The following is a 26,786-nucleotide window of genomic DNA, read 5'->3' as shown; positions in this document are numbered from 1 at the left end:
CAATGGAAGGACACCAAATAACTCCTGAAGTCAAAACTGATGACATTGCAATTTAATTTAATATACTTTAAAAGATTACACTTATCATACGTGATTTCCTCTTGAGAGTTCAACTAATCCATTAGCCAAAGCCTGGATTATTCCTTGGTTGTCTTGAATGTTGGACCAACTCACAGCATTAAACATAATTTGACCTGTATATGAAATGTTAGTTACTTTATGATGCCACAGGCTTGCCATCTAATCATTACATGGTTTTTTTAAAAAAAAGGGGGACAGCAGTAGGAAATCCCTTTGTAAACTAAATTATTTTGTATACTTTGATTACCCAGTTACTTGCGTATGCGTATGCGCACGCACACACACAAACACTCAGAGCTAGATGGCAGCATCTAGCCAAATCTAGCTAACTGCACACAGCTAAGCAGGATTGAACCTGATGAGTATAGTCAGGACCAGAAATATTGGAATAAGGGTAACTGTTTTGGCATTTGGCCTCTGTACACCACCACACTGAAGTTGAAAGGAAACACACCCAGATGGGAGTGAAGTCAGGACTTTCAGCTGTAATTCAAGGGGTTTGCACCTCGTTGTGAGGCCTCTGTATTTACATACATAAAGCTGTCTCTTGACTGTAGATGATGACAATGACAGGCCTACCTCCTCAACAGCGTTCTTGACCTGGCTAGATGTTGTGAAAGGGTTCCTCTTCACCATGAGCAGAATTCTGCAGTCATCCACTTTAGTTGTCTTCCGTGGCCTTCCAGGCCTTTTGCTGTTGCTGAGCTTGCCAGTTAAATCCTTCTTTTTCAGGATGTTCCAAACTGTTGTATTGGCCACTCCCAATGTTTTTGCTATCTCTCTGATGGGTTTATTTTGTTTTCTCAGCCTAATGATGGCCTCCTTCACTCGCATGGACACCTCTTTGGACCTCATGTTGAGAGTTCCAGTGAACAGCTACCAAATGCAAATGTAACACTCAGAACCACCTCCAGGCCTTTTATCTGCTTGATTGGTCATGGGGTACCCAGGAAACAGGCCACACCTGGCCATACAACTGCTTGTGAGCCATTCATTCCATTACTTATGAGCCACCAACAATGGGGATGTGTGTATGCCACTGGCTGTACTTCCTGAATGGTTAGTGCCCCACTTTTGTCAAACCCCTTGAATTACAGCTGAAAGTCCTGACTTCACTCCCATCTGGATATGTTTCCTTTCAACTTCAATGTGATGGTGTTCAGAGGTCAAATGCCAAAACAGTTATCCTTGTTCCAATATTACTGGTCCTGACTGTATATGAATGGGAAGCAAGCTGAACAATAAGAAGACTTTACACAAATAGAGAGAGCCAGTTTCGTGTAATGGTTAAGGCTTCAGGCTAGAAACCGGGAGACTCTGAGTTTTAATCCCATCTGAGGTACGAAGCCAGCTGGGTGACTTTGGGCCAGCCACTCTCTCTCAGCCCTAGAAAGAAGGCAATGGCAAACCACTTCTGAAAAACCTTGCCAACAAAACTGCAGGGACGTGTCCAGTCAGTTGTCAGGAGTTAACACTGACTTGAAGGCATGCACGCACACATACAAAAGAAAACCCCACAAAAAATCCCCACGTATATAATGTGCAGCCCCAGGCCAGAAAAGATCATCTATCTTTGTAATAAAAAAACTAAGCACCACTGCTAAGGAGGGATGTATTTATTGCACTGGCAAAAATTCTACAATGTGCAATGGAATTCTTATTTCAGATATACATAGAAGGCCAGAATGAGAAAAATTACCAAGAATTTTGCCAGCCATGTTCTTCTGCAAATCAGAAAAGTATGGACTCAGCTTTTTCCTGACCACATTCAGTGCCTCTTCCAATAGCTCGGTGAATCTGAGCCATATCTGCACTTTTACTTCATTGAGGTAGAGGGATGGAGGAGAGCTTGCTTTCTGATTTCCCAGCCATTCACTGAGGACTGTAATAATACAAAAGTCATTTTCCTGCCCATGGACTATTCCTTATGTTCTAGTCCCAAGACAATGTTTATACAGATGAGAAAAACAGAATAGCTAAGACTTTTGGGGAGAGCTAATAATGCTATCAGATAAGAAACTGTTTATTTTGTTTCCTATATTAAAAATCCCTGGAAAATAAAGCAATGCTGTATATAAAAGAGGTGGTTAAATTTATTTCTTTCCCCTGTTCAAAACCTATTGCTTAGACATCCTGCAGTTTGGTAACATGTGAGAGCACACATGCATAAACAAACAGACAGAGTTGCTTTACAATGGCATTTTATAGTTGATCCAGCAATTTTAATTGTCCTCTTTGTATTGCTAAGGAGATCTAGAAGAACCTGCTGCTACTTGTTTGGATTCTTTGAGGATTCCATTACAAAATACTGTTTGCAACTGTTTATTGTGCCAAGTCAGATCACTGATTCTTTAAACTTGATACAGCAGTTTCTGGTTGGCAGCAGTTCTTTGCCAACAAGTGTCATTGCTCACTTGCAATCTATCAGCAATCCCATCCCTTAAAAATCTAAGGTATATATTTATTCTGCTGAGGCTTCCGCTTGGGCCCAACAGCTTTGGGGAAAATGAGATGGGATGTAGCTGATTTAAAATATGGCTAGCAGTCAAATAACTGATGTAGATCTTCCCAGGTATGTAGGAATTTTCTCCACTTACTGTGCTGATAAGACCCAGTTGCTATTCCAGTAGGAGTCCTGAATAATGCCCCAGTTAGACGAGTCAGTTGAAAAAGGATCTCTTTTCCTGCCTCTGAAAAATGATTACAGTAATCTTTTAAAATGTAGAATGTAGCATTTGCACAACACTAAAATGAACATCAGCCTAAGCGTGGATTAATCCAGGTGCCTCTTCCTCCTGGAGGTAGGAGAACACATCCTCTGTATTGAGCAATCAGTAGTCTACAAGAAATATGGTGTTACTTTTTTCCCAATTTAACTTTATTGCCTGTCTGAAAGAACAAGGCAAAGGAGATCTGTCCTTTACCAGTTATGTGATCTCACAGCATCCCTACCCGCTTCTAGAGTATATTCACAGTGAGATCCTGTGCTATGTCCCATCATGGAAAAAAATTACTTGGAATAGAATAGAATAGAAATCTTTATTGTCATTGTACAACTTGTACAACGAAATTAATGCCACCCCAGTGCAGCTTTAAAAATATAAAAACCATAAAACACATAAAACACATAACACACATAAAACACATATAACACAACCTTCCACAACCTTCACATTCCATATTGCACAACCCCTGATGCTGCATTAATACTGCACTATACGATAGAATACTGTTCTAATAAGTGTGTGCCTTTTGTTTTCTCTTCACTCCTGATATTTTATTATCCTTTTGTGCTATTTCTTTTGACTCTGAGCCTGTATCACAGAGCTCCATCTTGTATGATAACAATATGGAGGTTAGCAGGTGGGATGAGATTCTCTATAAATGGTCCATGATAATTTTTTATTATTTCACAGGGTGATAAAGACTCTTCCTATAAATGGATGGAGGAGAAAGCTAGGGGATAACAGAAAATTAGATTTCTAGACATTTTTCCTATCACTGAAGACTTCTTTCTTTTTTAATCTGAAAGGGAAAAGAAAGTGATGCACAAACCATACTTTGGGTCTTTGGCCCTTGATGGCCAATTCTGATACAACCGAGGATAGCACAAGTGTTTGTCCAGGAGAAGCTTAAATTAAATGAAGCTAGACTCAGGGGTATCTGGGGGGAGGGGGCAAAAAAGTTGGCAATCACAACACACTCACATATACACAAAAGGTTTGGGGCTTCAATCAAATGGTTACAGCCAACATCTTGACTTTTTTGACCTGCGTATGGCCCCGGTTATACAGTGGAAATGACTTGAAAGCATGAGTAAGTGGCTATAACCCCCACTTTCTGGCTAATATCTAAAAGGCACAACACAAAAGGAAAAGGAAGAGGAAAGAAGCAAAGACATCCATAGTTTGTAGCCACATAATTCACTGTTGCGTAACATCTGGCAGCTTCTTTGAAGCCCAAGCAAGTCAAAAGGGTTTCCTTTCTGATTAGGCCTACTGGAAACAAAGGGAAAGATGCCAACCTTTCTGAGTGGCAAGTTGGACTGACCTGAAGCCGCCAGAGGAACAAAGAGGTCTATGCTTCCACCTTCTTCTGGAGAGACAATGCAACTTTTTAAGTACTTCCAAAACTCTCTCACCTCAGGTTTAAGAAGATTTTGAGTGTTGATTTTATAACCTAGATACAATTAAGCAAAGAAAGGATGCATTTAAGGTGAATGGACAATATTTATTGTCCCAACTGCCTTGGACAATAAAAAGATTCTACTATTATACCTCATCAGGAAGTTTGCACCAATTCCATTTTTTTTCCTAGAAGATGTACGCCAGACTCTGCCAGACCTCTTCCTAGAAGATGTATGCCAGACATGCCAGACTCTGATTTTCCTGTCTTTACTCATTCAGCTGCACAAACTCCTATGGCTATTATTATTTTTTTAAGAAGTTGTAAGATGGGCACAGCATCACTGTGGCACTAATGAGTTGAAGCCTATCCCATTAGCTTAGAGTCACAATCATCTTTTCCTAGTATAGGAACTGTGTAAGAATTATCCTGTTTCCCTCTTCTTGCTCCTCTTTGTGTATATTTTTAGATTCTAATCAAACTGAGGCAGGAACTAGTCAAAACCTTTCTTCCTTTGCAAATTTCCATCTGCATAGATGATGATATATAAAGACTATTCCCATTGTTCAGGGCAAAGATCTCTTGTTACACTCAGCATATTCAATTGAGTTTTGTACGTTTTTAAATCTTGGGCTAGTAGGGGAAAAAAATCCTTTTCTTTGTGTTTTATCCTGGTCTAATGCTCTCTTTCTCTCCTACTTTCCCAAACATTCTTTTATTTTATCAGGATCATTCTATGTTATTGAGTTTTAAAAGAAGTATTAAAATCTAATAAAACTTAAGACTGAGGAAAGGCAAATTAGACTTCTATATGAAATCTTGTTTGTATTTTTTCTAAGTAAGGAGATATGCCTTACACTGAGCAATGGGAGCAAATCAAGTTACTGGGAAGTGAAGAAATTAGCACATTTTTATACCACTACACACTTATACTGCTAGCCACATAATGCATACAGTTTCAGAGACACAAATGGGAAGATTGATGATTGAAAATTAGTTATGGAAGTTATGATTGTCAAATACATCTTGCTATACTTTACGGTCACTGAATTTCAGTGGAGGCAATAGGAATTTAGGGAAATATTATTAGGTCAACTCAAAAAGAATTAAGTGTGCAAATTTAGGAGATCTTACAATCTCTTAATCAAGCAAGAAACAACCAAAAAAAAAAATTTGTAGGAGGGAAATCTATCACCCTGGAATTTCCTCATAGTCTCCCTTCCAAGTATTGATTAGGCCTAACCCTGCTTAGCTTTTTGAGATCAACCAAGGTCCATTAGGTGCTGCCCCCTAACTGAGGTGAAACAAAAGAAACTAGCTTCATACTAAAATCTTGAAGTTTGGTCAGTTTCAGATCTGGTTTGGTTTTCTATTCCTCCAGCCCCTAATCACGTCCCCATTATTTTCTTTCTTTCCAACAGATACGTTTTTAAAACCTATACTACAAAAGTAGTCAACGTGGATATATTTGCTGGTTTGTGCAGAGTTTTTCTTGTTGTCGGCAATTAAAAAAACTTCTTTTAACAATCATATTTTATATAGTTATCTCCTTTCCAGAAGAGATTGTTTTCCATAATCAGCTGGAAAAGAGGTAAATCAAAACAGCCTGCAGCATGTTTCCCAATAACTCAGAGTCCTCCTATCAGAGGAAACTAATTTCCACATACTTTAACTCTTCTGCGCAATAGTACAATACCAAATATCCTATGCCCCATTCAAGAATGTTATTCTTTTATCTTAACCCTACCTTGAAGCAAGTTAATCCCTCTGGAATCTCCATCACTAATTATCCCAATACTCTTTGCTATTTGGCCATCCAAGGCCTTTTCTACAGAATGAATGAGGCTTTCCAGTGTGGTCCCACTATGCTCATATACTACCAGAACCACTCCAAGCTTAACACTGTCCACAACCATCTGAAATAAAATGGAAGAAAAGCAATTAATGAGTAAGAACATAGTTTGTAGAATCAAAAGCAAACATGGATAGTACAGTGAATGAAATCTACCAGTCTAAAGTCATTCTTGTGTTGTGGTATATTTGAAAGTTCCTGCTATTGGATATGACACATTCATTCCATTTGTTTATGACTACAAATGGAAAACATTAACTTTATATTTATAAAATGAATTACTCATGGAAAAATGGAGTTGAAAATGATAACTGAAATCTTCAAGTCCAACTGGCTGGGAATTGGTTCCACTATTATACTATTACTCTCTGGACACTTTCCTTTCTTAGAATCTGCCTTCCCATAAATTAATTTATCCATTATTCTGAGCCCTATACTCTATACAGAAGGTCTATATTATTTATTTATTGGTTGGTTGGTTGATTGATTGATTGATTGATTTTTAAAGCCTTTCTAGGTCGCACTACTCCCAACAGATTCAATTAAAACAACCAGTACAATAGGATTGCTATAAAAACCATCAAAATACCCATCATGCCATTCCTATTCAGTTATACTGTTTTCACTTGCTTACAAAGAGCCAGGAAGGTGGGAGCTGCACGTACCTCTGTGGGGAAAGATTTCTATAAAATGGGTGTCTGCTAAGAAGTCCCACCACCTTGTCCACTTTTTACTTCAGAAAGGGATGAGGATCTCTATATAGGCTCTCCCATGATGATCAAACCAGGTGGGCAGATTCTATTCCAACAAGGTATCACCCAATATAACAAGTTGCTGTGCCATGTAGGGCTTTATAGATAACAACCAACCCTAGCAACTGAGCCCCAAAGCCTAGTGATAACCAATGCAATGACTTCAAAAGTGGTGCTTTTCTGCAGAAGACTGACTTTCCAACCTTCTAGTCACTGATTTTGTACCACACTAAGTCACATTAACAATTATTTTTAACCACTACTTGTTGCATAGAAAACTAGAAAAAAGCAAGACTATTGTCTTGAGAATAGTCTAGTAACTATAGTTTGTTCTGTCTCTCTTTTAAAGCTACTTTTTCTTTGTACCTCTGATGCTTAGGTAAGGCACCAAAAGAATTCAAAGAATAATCCTCCCCACCCCCCAGTAAACTATGTATCCCTGTTCATGATAAGCCACAATTGCAGTTAGCCAATAAAAAACTATTGTTGTAAACTATGGTTTACTCTCCTAAAACAAACTATTTGTTCAAATTCACATATTACACTAAGCTAAAAATAAATCGCATAGAGAATATGAAAGAATGGGAACAAACCCCACTGTTCCATGTATATGCTCAGCTTAAACAACAGAATGCTATTTCTTCCTATTTTAAACTGCATCTTTCAACGTTCATTAGTCTGACACTAGATGGTCTTTCTCCAATATCAGATGTTTGCTTATGCATTAGAAGAATGCCCACCACAAAGATGAGTCAGGAGGCTCTGTCCATCAGCAAACTGAGTTCAACGTACTTATCCAACTTGGAAGACCAGCCTTTAAATTCTTCAGCACAAGGCAGATAAATGATGGAAATGGCATGCAGACCTAGATAAGTTCCTTTCTCTCTGTTTTTCATTGCTCCTCCCCAATCTTGACTCATATATTAAATGAGTTGTGAAATATATTTTCATTTTGTTTGGGTCCTTGTCTTCTGTCCTATCTGACCTAGCAACAATTTTCTGTTGTTTAATTGGTTGGATCTAATTAGTTCATCTCTGCTCCTTGTATGTACAAAAGACCCATGGTTTTCAGTCCCATGGAGAAAGACAGGAAAGATACAGATTCCATAAAACAAATTTTACCTCATATGCAGGAACATGGGAGGATATCAAGACCAGGTGTGGATGGAAAGAATGCATCCCATTGGAGTATCCTTGGGAAATAGTCTGACAAAATCTGTGAGGCAAATTAAGACAGGAACTGCTACAAGTAACACTCCTTCTGTACAAGTAAAAAGTTAGTATTACATCTGGAGTTTTATGATTATATCAAATGTCAGATAAATGAAGTTCCACTTGGAAATCTCCCTTCCTTTCCTCCCCCACCCCAACCCATTGGAGTGACTTAGGAGGGGGTGTATTTTTGACATATTTTAATGAGGGTGATTTAAAAAAAAAATAGTTGGGGATATTATGACTGTAAACCATCCAGAATCTTGGGATTGGGGCAGAATATAAGTCTTTTAAATAAAATAAATAAACAAGGTGAGCATTGTGGACATATAGATTGGTTAGCGGGACAGTGCTCCAATGCAGTGTTAGAAAGAATCTAGAAAAGGTCACATCTGTTCCTCCAACCAATGGCATCAAGCAGAAGCGGACAGAAGCTGAGGCTGAAGCTTCCATAGTGCTCCCTTTCCTCTTGCTACTCCTATGGTGAACACGGCAGGGCTTATAGCAACGATGGCAAATCCTGTTAGCTATGGATTTATGGACAAAATAACTCAGTGGTAGAGGACATCAATCCATGGTACAGCCCGGCGGAGGCAGAAAAATGCCTCCCAAAAACTCTGGAGACACACTTGCCAGTCAGTATGGATAATACTGGAGCAAATAAACCAATACTGGGCCTCATTCATTCTGGGGCAACTTTCTAGGTTCTGTATGCAGCAGCAGCAGCAACAACAGCAGTAGAAGTTCTCTGCAAAACAGGACAGGAGCCCTGGGCTTGTGAACCAGAGTTGGACAGACAGGCAAAGCACTTTCTCTTGTCCTGGGTTCCAACTAGATATGGATTTCCCTGTGACTTCTGCTTAAGAAAGAAAAGGCAAACATGGAAGGTCCAAACTGTGACCAACATTATATCACACTTGGCCTTTTAAAACCATCTTTGCTGAAATCAGCTCAGGCAAGTCATCATGCTTGCTATATGATCCCCTTATTTCCTGGAGATGATATGGCTCCTCCCTGAATTTCTCATGCTTCCAGATGGAACGTTTCACCAGTTTAGCAGCAAATCTGCCAGCTTAGATTCCAAATCCACTCCCCTAATATTTCAGACACTGCCTTTTTTTTTAATTAGAAGAGAAAAAAGTTGTGCACTCTGCTTCAAAAGGTCATCCCAGGGCTGCATCCAGATTGAAGTCTGCCCCTAACATTACACCAGCAGATTTCCTCTCATGCAACAGGATTTCCTCTGATGTCATCTCCCCCACCCCCTTCACAATTGTATGAAAGCAGCATATTTGTTCAGGAAGCTTCCCCAAACTCCCAGAACAGATCTGAGGAAAATGCAAATGCGGGGTGCAGCTGTTGCAAAGCCAACAAATCTTTCTGTTCCGGTAGCAGCACTAGATACTACGCTGTCCGCTGTTATCAATCCTTTCATGGCTGAATCTCAGGAACGGTGCTTGGAAAGGAATACCATACTATTGCCCGCAGCGGCAAAGGTTCCCTGGGTCACCAAGCCACACCACTGGAAACAGAGACTCCAAGGCAAATGTTTCATGTTAGTCTGTATACACATCTCGGTAGCCCTCACGAACAAAAGATGCTTCAGAGACGTTTCTTGGCTGACTCAGAATAGATTAGCTGTGGCACAGTGAACAGAGGCCCTATCGTGTCACCAGCTGTATCATCATAGGGCCATTAATCAGTTGTAGCACAGGGCAGGCCATTTTCTCTCTCAGACTGGACATTGTATACATAATTTGCAGCCCAGAAATTGAACCCTGCCAAGGAAAGGAAAGACAAGAAACAGAGGGAAGGGGAGAGGACAAAGAGGGGAAGCATGTTTTTCCTCCTTTCTGTTAGGGAGGGCAAAGCTAAGCTATACAATAGGACCAGACAGACCTCTTCAAAGTTTACAGCTTTTAAGAAATACAGCAGGCAAGCAGATGCTGGGAAAAGAGTATACAGCTCTACAGCCCTATTGCCAAGCTCCCACGTTGGGTTCAGGATGCAAGGAAACCTTGCTTCTGCCCCACAACAGGGGGAATTTTTCTTAATTCAAATGGTGAATGGGATAAACCAAGGTTTCCTTCCATCCCTCCTCTCTAGCTCTGAATCCCTGTAGAAGCTTTTGCTGGCCATCTTTTTTCCATATGCAGAAGAGACATTTATTTGAAATGGCATTTACCTTTCTGGTAAAGATTTTGCAGAAGACAAGATGAACTGCTTCTCATCTTCTAGTCTGAAGCCTGATGCAGATTTACCCTGCTGAGAAATCTATTTGAAAAGTGTATCATTTATGGAAAGCACTCTTTCAATAACAGCACTTAGAGAGCGATATTAAGTGGCATATCTAAGAAGAAGCACAACTCCAAGGATGATAGGTGTACTCTAGAAGAATAAAAAATATATCAGAGTGCTAAATTCCTGCAGGAGGTATAGACTACCTGCTGAAGAATGAGAAGGGGAACAAAGATGACACCATTCATAGAGGCAGAGTAGAAAATACAGGTAGTCCTCCACACACAACCACAACTGGGACTGGCACTTCCATCACTAAGCAATGAAATCATTATGTGAGTCACACCTGATTTTATGATCTTTGTTGCCATGGTCATTAAGTGAATCACGCAGTCGTTAAGCGAATCCGGCTTCCCCCATTGACTTTGCTTGTCGGAAGCTCCCTGGGAAGATTGCAAATGGCAATCACGTGACCCCGGGATGCTGCAACCATCGTAACTACATGCTGGTTACCAAGCACTCAAATTTTGAACATGTGACTGCGGGGACACTGCGACAGTCATAAGTGCGAGGACCATGTACAGTGGTACCTCGATTTACAAACTTAATTCGTTCCGTGACTCTGGTCGCACCCCGAATTGGTCGCAACCCAAAGGAAATTTCCCCATAAGGTTCAATGTTGTTGTTGTTTAGTCGTTAAGTCGTGTCCGACTCTTCGTGACCCCATGAACCATATTGCGCCAGACCTTCCTGTCCTTCACTGCCTCCCTGAGTTTGCTCAGTTTCATGCTCATTGCTTCAGTGATGCTATCTAACCATCTCATCCTCTGCCGTTCTCTTCTCCTTTTGCCTTCAATCTTTCCCAGCATCAGGGTCTTCTCCAAAGAGATCTCTCTTCGCATTAGGTGACCAAAGTATCTGAGCTTGAGCTTCATTATCGATCCTTCCAATGAGCAATCAGGGTTGAAAGGTTCAATGTAATTACCATTAATCCGTTCTGGCGTGGAGGACAGGGAGGTGGCTATTGCTTGGAGGGAGAGTCCCCCTCCCTACGACCATGTGTCAGGGGCGGAAAATGGCCACGGACCACATGTCAGGGGTGGAAAAATGGCCACGGACCGTGTCACGGGAGGGAAAATGGCCGCGTATCCTGTTTGTACCCCGAGGCGGAGTTCGCAAACCGAGGTAAATTTTTGCGGCCGGAGCTGGTCGTAACCCGAAAAGTTCGTTAACGGAGGCATTCGTAACCCGAGGTACCACTGTAAGTCACTTTTTTTCAGCGCCATCATAACTTTGAACAGTGGTTAAACAAATGGTCGTAAGTCAAGGACTATCTGTAAGGAAATCTGTCAAGGTCTATCCTTCCAACCCAGTTCTAAGCCAACTTCTAGGAAGGTTGTTGATTTTTTTCAACAAGCCAAGAAAAATAAGAACAGATCAGTGAGCAACTACAATCCATTTTTTGAACAAGAAGAGAAAAGAAGTTGCTGCACAGTTTGACCCTTTGATCCTTGCTCAGTCATGAAATGCTCTGTGATTTTGGGGTATTAACATCTCTTAGTTTTAGCTGCCTCCAAAGTTGTTGTAAGGATACAATCGGGAGGAGGAGAAATAATGTATTATCATTATCATATTGATATTTCATGTTTTGTATACATTTAAACTGCAATGGATCTTCTTGCATTTTCCTTTTAACGAATCTAACTCTGGGGATGTACAGGTCGGGGGCATGTTAATTTGCTCAGAGCAAAAGAAATAGGTAATATTTTTGATCAATACTGATCCACAAACCATTGATATTTACTTCCTATATTGTTGGATAAATTTTTTAGGAGCTCTCTGTCTTCTACAAAAATTCAGACTGAATTCTTGAAGCCACTTGACTGGCTTCAGGAAAATCAGTTTGCTGCTGTTTAACCACCTAGATCTCAACAAGACTAAAATTGAAAATATCACACCTCAGGTTGAGAACTTTAGCAGTGCTTGCTAAAATCCAATGAGGGGTGTCAAAATACAGAAAATGCTGCTTCTTGGACACAAAATGTTTTTTCTAAGAAGGAAAAAAGGCACTTGGTACAAGCACAGAGGTAGTGTCAGTTGCAGGCGTTGGGGAGTACCAGACAAGATGCTACTACCTCATATAATCTCTGTCTGTTCTCTTGGATTCTTTATCTAGGTTAATTTGCATAGCTATCTAAAGGAGGTAGGGGAAGAGATTTGTTTTCCTATCACTATTATTCAGGCAGAAGAGATAGATGGAAAAGCAAGGACAGCCGAGATGAGATTAACAAGGCCAGGGACTGGCAATGGAGGCCCCAGTGCCAAGGCTTGTTGTTTAGCAGATCCTCAGGCCCTTAAAATTCACCTACTCAGATGCACTGCTCTCCTCAACACATGCTTAAGCACTAAGCGCTGTTATTGAATGTTATTTTTGGGACAGAGACAAGGCTTTAATAAAGTTCTGCATGCACAGACCCCCCCCCCCCGCAAAAATGGTAGACAGTTGGGGGAAGGGAAAAATAATACCTTCATTAATAATTCAGCTGGTAATCTAGCCTGGTCATGGATAGACTGGGACAAATGTGGTTGAAATCCAGACTTGTAAAATCCAGAGTTCCCTGTTCCACTTAACCAAGGTGGACGAGCTTTGAATAATTCTTCTGAAAAATAAATCCCATTCAACTATATTGTATGTTAGCTTCAAAAGGTGATCATTTATGCTCTATAGTATAACTTGGCTTTTTCATTGCCAAGTTATACTATTAATCTAAAAGTACCTTTTCATTTACAGCCAGTTCTAGATTTTAATAAGCTGTGCAAGATTCCTAAACAGAAGAGAATCTATGTATGAATCAATGGACCACCCACAAGTAGCACATTTTGCTCTTTATAGACATGCGATGTACTAACATGCAACTTGCTTTACTAAAAAAAGGCAATCCTTTCATCATATTTAACTGTCATAGCAGAAGATTGGCATGAGTTGTTCAATTCTCTCTCCCTGTTCTTTTTATCCCAATGCTTGTGATGGGAACATGCCATGGGGGTGCAAATAAAGGCTTTGGCCCACAGATTCCTGTCCCTGGTTGGGTGAAAAAAGAGACCGCAGGCTAGGTGCCAAGGCTGCAGCTAAAGGGGGAACTGCTGGCATCCAAAGGAAACTGGCCCAGGTGGAGAAGAGAATTTGTAGGAGCAACAAGGGACAGGGAGGAGAAAGGATGACTCATTCTATAAACTGCATTCCACTCCTGCAATTATTTGATATGAAGTATAGGAATAATTCATTAGAGTATCTTACATGCAATCGTACACGGAAAATAATTACATTAATTTAAGCAGGTATCCATGTTCTTCAAAGAGCGGAGAGTGCCATCATATTCCTACCACTTTGCTGCATTTGCGAAAAGAGGTTAAACACAGCCAAACCTTCTCAATTTTTCTGTAAAATGTAATTGTATAAAAAGCTATTTATTTCAGTATATTTATTTTAGATTTTAGTCACTGGGGCTTAACTTTCTATGCACTTTTACACATATCAGACATTCTTGGGAAACCAATGAAGCTAATTTCCAGCTATTACAGCCAAAAATATGGGATCCTCCCTTACTAATAACTGAACCAAAACTTACTTTTGCGTACTGCCAGTCTCTCTCGAATAAATTTCCGTAGACATTTTGCTTGCCATCTTTCTTCTTGCTCTTCTCTTTTTGTTTTAAGATCGCTGGTGGTGCTGTGGAGGTATGCAGTTTTCTTAGGAGTTGAATAATCCAGGTTGGTTGCACAGGCAATATAGTATCGCTTCCAGGCACCATATTCATTCTTTTCAGGAATATATGGAAGAAACCATCCTAACTTAAGGCATTTTGGCATCCACAGACAGTCCTTTAGTGAAGGAAGTGAAAAAATGCTTTATTTTCAAAGAGAAGTTATTATCAAAGCTTAGCAAATCAAGTAAATAGAGCTTAATTCTTGATGAGATAACATCAGATTTGTAAGAGAAGCAGATCTAAGGGAACAATGTACACAAATACCTGCTTCTCCCTTTTCTTTGATTTTGAAGGTACACGCAACCTGTTTTATTTAAAAGTAATTTAAGGATAATTCCTTGGATTTTAACTCAGGATCCTCATCATTTGGCTTAACTTTAATTGGAAGTGATGACTCTCATATCATAATAGCTAAGTGTATGGAAATAGAAGAGATCTAGAAAACAATAAATAAATACATAAATAAAGTTGATAAATAATAAAATAAATAGAAAATAAGAAACATGGAAGCAAGACTATATTCTAACAGTTATTCCATACATATGATAATTAGTGAATGGATCTGATAGATGTCACCTGAATATAAAAATAATTATTTCTAGTTACTGTACTGGTAGGATCCCACTTTAAATTTGATGGATTTTAATCATTGCCAACAGGATTGTTTTCCTTCCATATGAAATAAGAAATCTTATATATGTTTGCTCCCTACTTGAGGTATGTTGTAATCTGATTTCAAAAGGACCTCTGTAAAAGACATGAGTAACTTCTAAAGCAGTGGTTAGCAAACATTTTGGTCTCAGGACCCCTTTACATTCTTAAAAATGATTGAGGACTCCAATGAGCTTTGGTTTATGTGGGTTGTATCTATCAATATTTATGGCATTAGAAATTAAAACTCAGAAATTTTAAAATATTTATTTATTTGACTTTGTAGATGCCCTGAAAGGGTCTCGGGGACCCCCAGGGATCTCCAGACCATACTTTGAGAACTGCTGGTCTAAAGCTATTATATGTTCTCTTAATGACCTGTAATAGGAACCCCATGTCTTAAACACTTGATAGACATTTTCTGAGGGAAAAGCTGTTGTCAGAGGAAAACCATTTAAAAAGTGGCTAAGCCATAATGTGGTTTGCCAGGTTTGGACTTAGCATGCTATGTGAATACAATCCCTGCACAGACTTAAAAGCTGGGTAGCCAAACAGTGCTTAACCCTATTTCTGCATGACTCTTCTCTGTTCCCAAATGCTCCTGTCTGTTATGTTTTTGTCCCCACCGGAAAGAATTGGGAAAATTATCTGCAATAGCTATCAGGGAAAAAAAATCAACATCTCTTTTTGGCAATATCTGTCCACCTTATATCACCATCCTACACACATACAACACAAGCTGATTTCCTCCTAATAAAGCAATTACCTATCTATTTATAATATGCAATATAGACATTTTACCAGGCTTATGGCAAGCAGCAAATATTGATTATATATGCATGACTGTCTACTTGGAAAGGAACACACACAAAAAATATTACAGCATTCTGCATTTCATAATTTTTCCCCAGTATATTCAGTCTTACTTCCACCCTATTCTCTCCAGTCACCTCTGAGTTATCCATGTATCTAACTTCCCAAGGATTTCTTTTCAGGAGGTGATGGTACTTATGAAATTCAAATAAAAGATTAAATGTAAATATATTTCTAGGAGCTGTTGTGGAATTTGTTGAATGTAAATCAAACTAATTGCAATAGTGTGCATATCAGATATTAAGTTTATGAGACAGGATTTAACATCCTGATACTGCATCTGAAACTCATTTTTGACCTAGCATGGTTTCTCAACTTAGATCTTCAGATTGTTTTTGATTTATGTATGTATGTATGTATGTATGTATGTATGTATGTATGTATGTAGTAATTTGCAAGATACCTACTTGTCAAATTCTAGGTGGCTTACAGTATTAAGTTCTCATATCTCTGATAATTGGACATGCTTGTTGTTGGGAACTGCAGTCCAACATCATCTAAAGATTCAAGGTTGGAAAAGAAATGGCTGTAATTAAGGAAGATATATCCTTGAAGTAACAGAAATGGGAATCTTCACTAGGGAATGTTGGAAACATTCATGCCATTTTAAATCAATAAGCATAAGAACATTTAACTGGGTGTTTAATTGGGATGACTACAAAGTGGATCTGTACAACTCATTTATCAATTTTGAACATGGTAGGACTTATTCAAAGATGTGAAGGAGGGATATGGGAACTTATGGTCTTTGAAAGTTGTTGAACTGCAGCTATCAGGATCTCACCATGGGTCGCATAGTTTGGAACAGCTGGGAGTTGAAATTCACCTGGAGGACCATGGTTCTACAACTCTAGCATGTAGGATCTTTCCATTCATATAGTTCTAGCATATAGGATCTTTCCATTGATGGAATGGCTTTAAATCAGCAAAGGCTATTACAGATCCAGGAGAAAGAAGATTATTTTTGTAAGTTCTCTCTCTCACTCACAGCTCATTACATCATTCCTTGGAAGAGATTTGGGGTAAACGATTTAGAGGAGTCAGCAGGGACCCAGAATTGGTGAGAATCATCTTGCCTCTTTCTGTTGACAATAAGGTTGTCATAAGAGGTAATGAATAAGAGGTAATGTTCCTTGTAGAAATATAAGATTTCTGATTTTTAGAGCCAAACTATGAACCACAGCTACTTATGTCCCTCAAGGTACAGGACAGGAGCAACATCATAGGGTACTGCCCATGGTGGAAAGGAGTGGCATGTTCATCAGTTTCCGCTCCCTATGTAGTTCCTCCCCTGACAACTTCTCTGATGCTGCTCTAGAAGATACCTCAGTTTCCAGAATGGATCTGGGAGTGGATCAAAGATGGATCAGAGTCGATCAAGGGTGTAGCAGACCAAATTGATTTTTAAAAAAAGTCATTGTTTTGTCAGTGGGATTCTTTCATTGCATCAACATTTTTTGTGAAAGACTGAATTTAACATAAATCCTGTATCCCTGTGAAGAGCCAGAGACTTTATAGACAAAGAATACAAATATATGCCAGGAGGAGGGGGCTACATAATGTCAAAAAGCAAACCACACAACTTGTTACTGTCCCACCTCCACCCATACAGGGTAGAATTTTACATAGGAGTAATGCGTGCTAAATAGGGGTATATTTTGAAAGTATACCCATTTTCTGTCCTTGTATTGAAAAATTAGCATTGGCTCATCTGAGAACAAAGGCACACTCTGATACTACCTGTTCAGTTAAAAATTTCCAGTGCCAGTTGATTTGGGCTGCAGCACCAAGATCCTTTGGACTGAGAAACGAGAATATATACAAAGAAATGAAACGTGGCAGCAGAGTGGTGAAATCTACATTGGCCAGTGGGATATTTTCTACAAACCATTTTTCAGCACACCTATGCAACAAGGAAGGAAAACAAAACAAAACAAAATGAAGCAAATTATCAGATCTAGGGAAATGCCTACATTTATTGCCAGAAGAGGACTGTGACAAATGTGAATTGTGGCTTGTGTTAAATACAAAACCACATCATGTTTTGAGGTTCTAAACCAGTGTTGTCCAAACTTGGCCACTTTAAGATGAGTGGACTTCAACTCCCAGAATTCCCCAGCCAGCCATGTTGAACTCTGGGAGTTGAAGTCCACTCATCTTAAAGTGGCCAAGTTTGGACAACACTGTTCTAAACATTTATGCCATGATTTTGAGATTCCCCTCCCCCTTTTTTCCCTCAATCTACTCAGCTTTTCAAGTTCACTTTCAGGCAGCAGCTTCTAAGGCACAGCAACGTCACCAACTGTTGCTTGTCAGTGTTTGTGAACTGACCCACAGTTATAACACAGGAAGCTAGGAGAATTAGTGAGATGGCTCCCTTATTTTCAACTTCCTTTTATTCTCTGTTTTATTTTGTTTTATATATTTTTAATGTATTTTACTGTTTTTAGCTTTGTTGTATGCCGCCCAGAGTCGCCTGTGGTGAGATGGGCGGCTATATAAATTGATTAAACAAACAAACAAATAGTGGGCTGTTAATATAGGAAGTTAGTGGGCAGGTTCAACTTCGGGCAAGGCCAGGCCTAATGTTAGGTATCCTGAGGCCAAGATCTTAGACCTTCACCTGATGTTTTTTTCCCATTCTGGCCCACCTTCCCCCCATTTCCTTGAAAGTAGGGCTGTGTGTGGCACAAAATGTATTGTACATCTCCCCTAACTCTTTTGCTACCATCCTTTATGGGATAAGACTTTACCCTGTTGCCAGCACTGAAATAAGATTAAGGTGCCAGTGTCACTGGCTTCCATATTTGGGATGGAGGGAATGCCATCTCATATTTGCATGAGAGAGTAAAATTTGTTTTGTTGCTCCAAGGTTTGGGCAGCAACATAAATACATTCTAAGTAAACATCTATTTATGTATTACATGTTAACCATGCCACTATTCTCCTGAGACTTGGAACTGTTTTTTAATATGCTTATGGCTTTATAAACCTGAGGCAATTTTACAAATTATAACTCGACATGGAAGCATTTCTGCAAAATAACTAATACAAAGTTCCATAGCCAAAGCCACATTTGAAAAATTGCTTGCCTGCTTGTTCAGACTTAAGGAAAGCATGATATCTACTATGTCTACACCCAGGGTTGTTACTAGCATTTCTAGACTTTTAGCAAATTGTGAATATTATCTAAACCAGAAATGGGCAACCTGTATTTCTGTCCTCTCAAAGTGGCTGCTAAAAGTGACACTTTGGTCCTACAAGTGTCAACAGGGGCTCTAAATACATATTTCATGCTGCTCAGGAAGTTATTACTGTACTTCTCTCTAAATAATTAAAAATGTTTTCCCCAAACCATGTTTCACCACATAATTTTGCTACGTGATAAAATTATTAATTTTTAATTAATTCAAATAAACATGCATTTTATAACACCTATGGGCAAGCTGAGTTGCCAGGGTCACCACCAACCCCAGAGACCCACTAAAAGTTGTAGCCACATCACAACTGTTAACTGAACAGGATAGAATTATTAAATGTATAGGAAAGAATTATATTAACAGCGTTAAATTAATTTAAAATAATTTTACAGTATATTTAGTTTTTGCCTTAGCACCAATCACTTTTTTGGGGTGTAGATCCCAAAGGCTGAGCATGCCTTTTGGGCCTCCATATTTGTGCACCCACATTTTACAAGAGCTCAGTACAGTGGTACCGAGGTCACGAACGCTTCTGTTCACGACCAATTCGGGTCACGAACAGCACCGTTCGCAAAATTTTGCTTTTGTCCGTGAACTCCGCATTGGGTGACGAACAGGATCCGTGGCCATTTTCTCTCCCGTGACACGTGGTCGTGGTTTCCTGTAGGGAGGGGGACTCTCCCTCCAAACAATAACCGCCTCCCCACCCACCTTCCTGTCCTCCACGCCAGAAGTCGCCTCGAGCAAGGTTAGCGTTCTGTCTCTTCGTACTGCACTGTACTGTATTTTGTTTCATATTTTTGTGGTTTTAAAAAAAAAATACATATGGTTCAGATCGGATTAACCGTAATTACATTGAACCTTATGGGAAAATTTGATTCGGGACGCAACCAAAATCGGTTGGTGACCAAATTCGGAGGGGTCAGAACGGATTAACCGTATTTACATTGAACCTTATGGGAAAATTTGATTCGGGTCGCAATCAATTCGGGTCACGACCAGAGTCGCAGAACGAATTAAGTTCGTGACCCGAGGTACCACTGTACTTCTAAATTGGTTCTGTAGGGCAGATCTCAATGAGCACCAGCTGATTATAGAATTGGACTCCACAAAGAGCAAACATTGGTGGGATAAATAATTCATTTTATAGGAGGTGCCCTTGTATTTTTTTATTTTCACAAAACATAGTACTAAAAAAAGTGGCTCACTTACTTCAGCTGTGATTTACTGCATTTGCTCAATATCAAGAAGAGAAATTGTTTGCGTTGTTTGTCTGTCCACAAGTCAAACCAGTGGCTTATAAGCCTGATTCTTTCCTGATAAAGCTAAACAAAGCCACAAACTTTTTTAAAAAATAAAAAAGTTCAATAACATACAAGATTAGACCATTTCACGTACAGTACTGCTAGTAGTTTTTTACTGCAAGGTCATTTTATAACCTGGGGTCCTTAGACACTGGTTAACTTCAGTTCTCAGCAGCCCTCAACATTGTGTTGGCCAGTGCTAATGACTTTAGGTCAGTGTTGTCCAAACTTGGCCACTTTAAGATGAGTGGACTTCAACTCCCAGAATTCCCCAGCCAGCCATGTTGAACTCTGGGAGTTGAAGTCCACTCATCTTAAAGTGGCCAAGTTTGGACCACACTGCTTTAGGTGCATCTGGAGGGCCACAGATCCTCACATCTGCTGCAAAGTTGCACTCTTGAACAAAATCCTTAACATCAGGTGAAGCTCTGGCTGGCTAGATTGTTCCCTAAAATGGCTGGACCAGAGGCAAGCAACCTTTATGGTCTGGAACACACTGGAATTTTGAAAACAAATCATGGTCACCCTCACAAAATGAGTGTGACTCACAAAACACCCATTTACTTTCTAATGTGCTACTTTTTTCTCATGTATAGGGAGTGGGCAGACCCTCTTCCAGTCAAGCATCAGACTGGAACCCTCTACCCTTTTTATTTTCTAAGAGAGTCCATCTAGGAAACCTCCCTGGGATCCTAAGATATTACTGAAATAATAATTAACAAAGATATTATTAATAAGTTTAATGCTAGGAGACAACATTTAGCTTTGTAGCATGCCACTAGCATCCCATGTTGGTTTATTTTGTAACAGGATTTTTAAAAAATTAAGTCAGGTAGTAGTAGTTCTTTATTATATAACAGATCCAAAATGTACAAAGCAGAAAACTAATAAAATTGCTGAAGCTGATATCAATACTACTGATGGATTGAGTGGTTGATTAATGTAAATTTTGAACCTGCCTGATTCCAGACAACTCTGGGTGGCTTACATTTTAAACAAAAAACAATAACAACAACAAAACAATAAAAGCAGAAAGGAAAATCTTTGCGAAAAAAATCCTGAACATCCTGAAGGATACTAGACAGTCAACTCTATAAACTCTATAGGCAAGATAGCAGAATTTGGAGACCTTTAGAGAAATGAAATACTTCTGTTCTGACTACAGACACTGAAGACAGAACAAGTCCTTATAGAGAACACAGTGTAAAAGAAAATGGGCCATGGACAGAGCTGGGGTTTGTATACGTTTTTCTTATATTTCTTTTCTTGTATAGCTATGAATAGCATATTAAAACATTACAGGCATAGCTCTTCTAAATTTCATTATTTCATTTTGACTTGTATCTAGCTACACAGAAACTGGATTTAAGGGAATCCTTCTTAGCAGGCATCTTGAATCTTCTGCCTTCTTAAATTCTCTGCCTTCACTATGATCTGGCTTGATCAAATTCCAAACCCAGCAGAACTTGCTTTTGAGCCAGGTATGTCAGGGAGAATAAGGCAAATGCCAAAGCAGGCTGGCTATTTTTACACCAGGCCACACCCTACTTCCTTTTTCAAAGTTACATTTAGTTATTAAGCTAACAAGTCACTTATTTCAGCTAAGACCTTTGATTATTTTGTCATCCAAAATGTGCATTGGATAATGTTGCCCAATACTGACTGGGGAAATTATCTCCTACCCTAAAAAGAATGCAAGAAAAAAAAATGTATAAAAAGATAGTAAGCTTCTGCAATACTAATTATGGTTGGGTAACTGTCTTTCTACATAATGTACATTATAGGTAGTCTTCGTTTAGTGACTACTTCATTTAGTGATCATTTGCAGTTACAACAGTGATGAAAAAGTAATTTTACGACTAAGCCTCACATTTACGACCTTTGCAGGACTGTAAAGCAAAGGAATACTGAAGTAAGATCATAACCACAACTGTGGTTTCACCTGGTGATCGCTTCGCTTAACAAGTTGCCAGTCCCAACTGTGGCTGCTAAATGAAGACAATCTGTACATGAATAAGGATAGAAATATAGAGATCAATTGGGGCTGATGAGGAAAAAAATGATCAGAAACTACCAAACTTGGAAAACATAGTTCCCAGTCAATTGTAAGAAGGTTGGGAAAGCCTCTTTTCTTGGAGGGAAAGTAGGGAAACCAGAGGGAAAAATTGAATATACAATGAAGCATTACATTAGCATCGTAACAATAAAAACTTGTTTGTTTTGAAACAAACAAAATGAATTAATGTCTAGTTTTCAGTGCACTGGATTTAATGCAGAATTCAGTTTATACTTATTCACAAAGATAAGCATTCTAAACGAGCTAACAGAAATGCCTCTCCGAGTTACAAAATAACACTGTCCAGTTGGTCTCCTTATAATTTCCTTTTCCAGTTTGAGGGAAAGAGCACTGAAGCAATTAGGTACCACAACAAACATATAAACATGCCTTTTCCAATAGTTCAAACTAAAAAATGATTGATGTTCATTAAAACCCATTTTTACACTAAACACATCACTCTATAATATAGTAAGCGTGACCTTGTGTCAGGCAGCTGTAGATTCTTGTTCTTTTTTTGCCCACCCAAAGGTTTTTGCCTGCCAGTCAGTCTACCTATTTCAGCTGTCTTGCATCCCCCCCCCCCACCAAATGGGTTAGGGTTTTTGATCGATGATTCAGTTACCTCTACAAATATACATACCCATGTCATAATCACAACAAGGATGTTGCTCCAACTGATTACATTTTGGTGAGTAAAACTTTTTGGACATGAGACTGATTTAATAGATTTTTTATTTTAGCAGGCCAAAAAGGAACAAGAGCTGTGTTAGGCAGCTGTATTTGTTTCCAGATTTATGTAAGAGTATAGATACCCCAGGTCAAATGTGCATCAAAACCATCTTTGCGGCAGCAGCTGTTTGCTGCAGGCAACCCCCAATGTTAGCAAGTGCTAAAATAACAAACATGTTCTCTTGGCTGAAGCAAAAAGGTGAGAAGCAGAACTCAATCAGTTTTTATGATTGTTTATTATGATGGTCTTCAGTCATAGGCAGAACTGGGTACTGCAATTTCACAGTATGCACATTTCTGCTACAACAAACTGGCATATAGAACACTTTTTTTTCCTGGAAACGTTTAAACAACAGTACAAAACAAAAAATGACAAATGTTGGTGGACAAATGAGCTATGAAAGCTTTTGAAATAGTAAATTGAAAAACAGAAGTTCAGCAATTTAAATGTACTACTTGTGTCACTTCAGTAGACATGAACTCACCTGATTGTTAAGCGATTTGTTTTCAATTGGTGTCCAAGAACTGAATCGTGTATGCAGGATTTCCATTGTCTGATTCTGATTTGGACTCTTTTTGCCTCTTGTAGGGTATCCTAAGCTTTTCAAATGTCACCATGAAGTGCATATATTGTATAAACTATAATTATTCAAGTAGTGGTCAGTTTCCTCTGCTGTTAATTCTGCGATGTACATCAAATAGATTCCTATTAGTGGCTACATAGAAATGGAATAATGGTATAACTTTCTTGCTCAAGAGTAAATGTTGAGTTCTAAATTCAGCTAAAATCTGCATCCTAATCACAAAAGCTAGGAAAGCAAGCCAAATGTTTGGATTGTGCCTTTAGTTTCTTCTAGATATTCTGGTGCCCCTCTATTTTTGTAATATTTATCTGGTTCTAAAAGTATAATAGGACACACAGAAAGTTTGATATTTATGCCATTAATGTTGTGGATTATTATTAAAGATGGACTAGTCTTTGATTAAAATGGGGCAAAGCTATGAAATAGAGGCAGTTTGTTGTTGCAGGCACCAGGCTAGAAACCAGGAAATCAAGAGTCCTAGTCCTGCCTTAGGTACAATGCCAGCTCTGTGGCTCTGGGCCAGTCACTGTCTCAGCCCTAGGAGGAAGGCAATGGTAAACCACTTCCAAACATCTTGCCAAGAAAACTGCAGGGACTAGTCCTGGCAGTCACCAGCATCAAAACTGACTTGAAGGCACATATAGACATACAAAGCTATAAAAACATGGATTGATTTGTGTAGTGTATGTTGGCCTTCTACAACTTGACAGATATGGTGGGCCTACAAAACCCATCATCCCCCTATCAAAAAGGGCATTCGTTGTACAAGCTGTGGAAAGGTTGCAATGTGCAGATGGGGTTGAAGTATGAATGCTAAGCTGGGGAATGCTACCTCATGGGCAGCCTCTATAGTAACTAGTGATTTTATCAGTATGAGCAGATATACATTTTACATATTCCCCTATATTGTATGACTTTCCTTCCCTGTATTCATTTTCAAATATTCGTTGAATCTCTGTCGATCCATGTTGAGTGGGACATCAACATCAGGTAATTCACATTATTATGATTTGGCAGCATGAGAAAATGTGGTAATATTTTAATTTATCCTCAGTATTAGTAACTGGACTGAAAGTTGGTACTTCCTGATGTTATCATGTGATCTTTACAAAGCAATCCTTATCTACCTTTACATTTACTTTTAAAATGTTATCATTATTTTCTCTGAAGCTATTTCCAAGGCTTATCTTAGATTTTTGAATAGGAATCTTCCCTACTTGTTAAGATATAGCACATTCTCTACAGTTGCACCATCAATCATTAGCAACTGTACAAAAAAGTTTTCAAGATCATCATGCCAAGGGGAAGCATCCCCCTTACGTCAGCCAAGGAACAGCTGCAGGGAACTTCTTTAGGGTCGCCTGGCCAGATGCACCGCTTTGGTTCCCCTAACAGTTATCTTGGGACTAGCAAGTTGTAGAACACTTGGGGCCTCTTCCACCACATATGGCAATTCTAGCCCCATCCACTGGCCTTCAGGAAAAAAACCCCACAGATTGCAAGCAAAAACTCCAGGAAGGGAAGAACAACCTCGCTTGAAATACACACACATGCCAGCATATTGCTTATTGCTAGGTTTTGGCCTTGAAGAATGGAATGCCTTCTTTCTTTCACTCCATCAGTTGTGAGTTTCGTCTTTCTAGATCAGGGTTCTCCAAAGTGGTCAATATTGACACCCCAAGGGTTGATGGGACTATCCATGATTGTCGTTATTATTTGTAGTACTATTAGTTAAAGTAGTATTTATTAAATTATTTTCATTTAATGTTTGGGGGTCAATGAACAATCTGAAACTTCATGAAGGGATCGATGAGCTGAAGGGTTTGGGGACACCTGTTCTAGACTGTGTACCTGAGAGGGCGGACTCTTCTTTTTTCACTTTAAATGAACTTTTGAGGAACAACTGTTTAAAACATGGGGTGAAAATGCAGGAAAAAAGTCAATGACTACTGTGTGTGTGTGGGAGGGGGGAATCAAACACTAAGCTGTTATAGTTTTTATTAAAACACACACTTCCTTTTCAAAAGCTTTGCTGTGCCAAATACAAGATTTTGTGGTTCAGGGGAAAAAAGGCATGACAACACTTCAATACAAGGAAGAGAGGCTAATAGGAGGGATTAAAGCTCAGCAATATTACACGTCAGTGGAAAAGCAGAGGCAAAATCTCCCCCCCCCCAATGTTCCAGTTTTCAACCTTGTTTTCAGTCTCTCTTTTTGCTAGGTTAACTTTAAAATGTTTTCTTCATAAATTTTATAAAGAAAACAACTGCACTCTGAAATGAATTTGAATGCAATTAGATTGACATGGAAATCTGAGTTAGGAAAAATCCTATTAATCTCTAGAATTATGCTACAAATTAAGCTTTTGTGCATTAATCTCAAGATTAGCACTATGACAGATTTTCTTCCTTTTTAGTCTAATACCAACTTCTGCAGTTTCTGAAACACAGCACACACACTACACCTCCACCCCCCATTATTCTACCCATCCATTCACACATTTGAACAAAATAAGTAATTACAGGGACATTTACTACTTTACCTTAAAAAGCAGTGGATCCTTCCCTTCTGAGAAAAGCCAGAACTGCTCTTGGCTGAAGATCTTCTCCACATCTCCATAGGAACCAATGTACACAATACAACACACGTTGGGCTTTCAGCCAACACTGGCTAACTCAGGACCAGAGGAAAATATTCTTTGTCCACTTTGAATCTATTTACAAGGGCAGAGTCCCTTGGATTTTAGGGGCACTGTAGCACTGTGTCTATTAACCTGTGTATTTCTTCTGGTGGGGCTTTGATTTTAGAGAAAAAGAGGGAAAGGGAAACCCAATAAAGAAATAAACTTTCATATGTTGTTGCTGGCACAGAAACAAAAGGTGGCAATTCTTACAAGATGCAGAAGTGACATGAAGGAGTGCTGTAGACAGACAGGGCTTCCCTGAAATTTATTTATCATATTTATCAGGCCACTCTTCTCACAAAACGCAACTCTGGGCAGCGTACAATAAAGAATTACAAACTAGCACTATTTTAAAAAATCAACAATTAAAAAAAAAGCAATATTATGATTAAAAGGCAAGGAGAGAGCAACAGATATTAACAACAATGGAGCCACCTCAGCAACCCACCATTCCCTTGGGACCCCCAGGCCTGTTGACAGAACCATGTTTTGAGGGATGTATGAAAAGTCCACAGGCATGGGCCAATTGCAATAACCGCTTTTACTTACTACGTCCTTCTTCCTGGCTAAAAAACAGAAGCAAGCATCTGCAAATTCCCTCCACTTCTTCTTTTTCAAACAATACCAGCTTGGATTTAGAAAGCCCCTTGAATGAGTGGACAACTGATAAATGGAA

The 26,786-nt window shown here is 39.1% G+C and overlaps 1 protein-coding gene across 1 annotated transcript in view; it reads right to left on the bottom strand.

Moving 5' to 3' along the window:
• ECT2L (epithelial cell transforming 2 like) overlaps positions 1–23,534 on the bottom strand; it is a 46,715-nt gene extending 23,181 nt beyond the window's left edge. The window contains exons 1-12 of the mRNA XM_007423529.3: positions 23,329–23,534; positions 19,964–20,076; positions 17,292–17,454; positions 13,890–14,142; positions 12,787–12,920; positions 10,208–10,296; positions 7,933–8,026; positions 5,954–6,122; positions 4,132–4,260; positions 2,679–2,771; positions 1,781–1,963; positions 91–194 (exon numbers count right to left, since the gene is read on the bottom strand). Of these exons, the coding sequence (XP_007423591.1) occupies positions 91–194; positions 1,781–1,963; positions 2,679–2,771; positions 4,132–4,260; positions 5,954–6,122; positions 7,933–8,026; positions 10,208–10,296; positions 12,787–12,920; positions 13,890–14,142; positions 17,292–17,454; positions 19,964–20,076; positions 23,329–23,394 (1,590 nt within the window). The 5' untranslated portion in view covers positions 23,395–23,534. The remainder of the gene's footprint in view (positions 1–90; positions 195–1,780; positions 1,964–2,678; positions 2,772–4,131; positions 4,261–5,953; positions 6,123–7,932; positions 8,027–10,207; positions 10,297–12,786; positions 12,921–13,889; positions 14,143–17,291; positions 17,455–19,963; positions 20,077–23,328) is intronic.
• Positions 23,535–26,786: the final 3,252 nt, after the last annotated feature.

The sequence above is a fragment of the Python bivittatus genome, unplaced genomic scaffold, assembly GCF_059951505.1.
Source record: "Python bivittatus isolate LINGU-HERP-01145 unplaced genomic scaffold, Pbiv_v1 ctg000020_np1212, whole genome shotgun sequence".
NCBI lineage: Eukaryota > Metazoa > Chordata > Lepidosauria > Squamata > Pythonidae > Python > Python bivittatus.
Note: the sequence above shows the minus strand (reverse complement) of the source record. Positions and strands in the feature narration are given on the sequence as shown.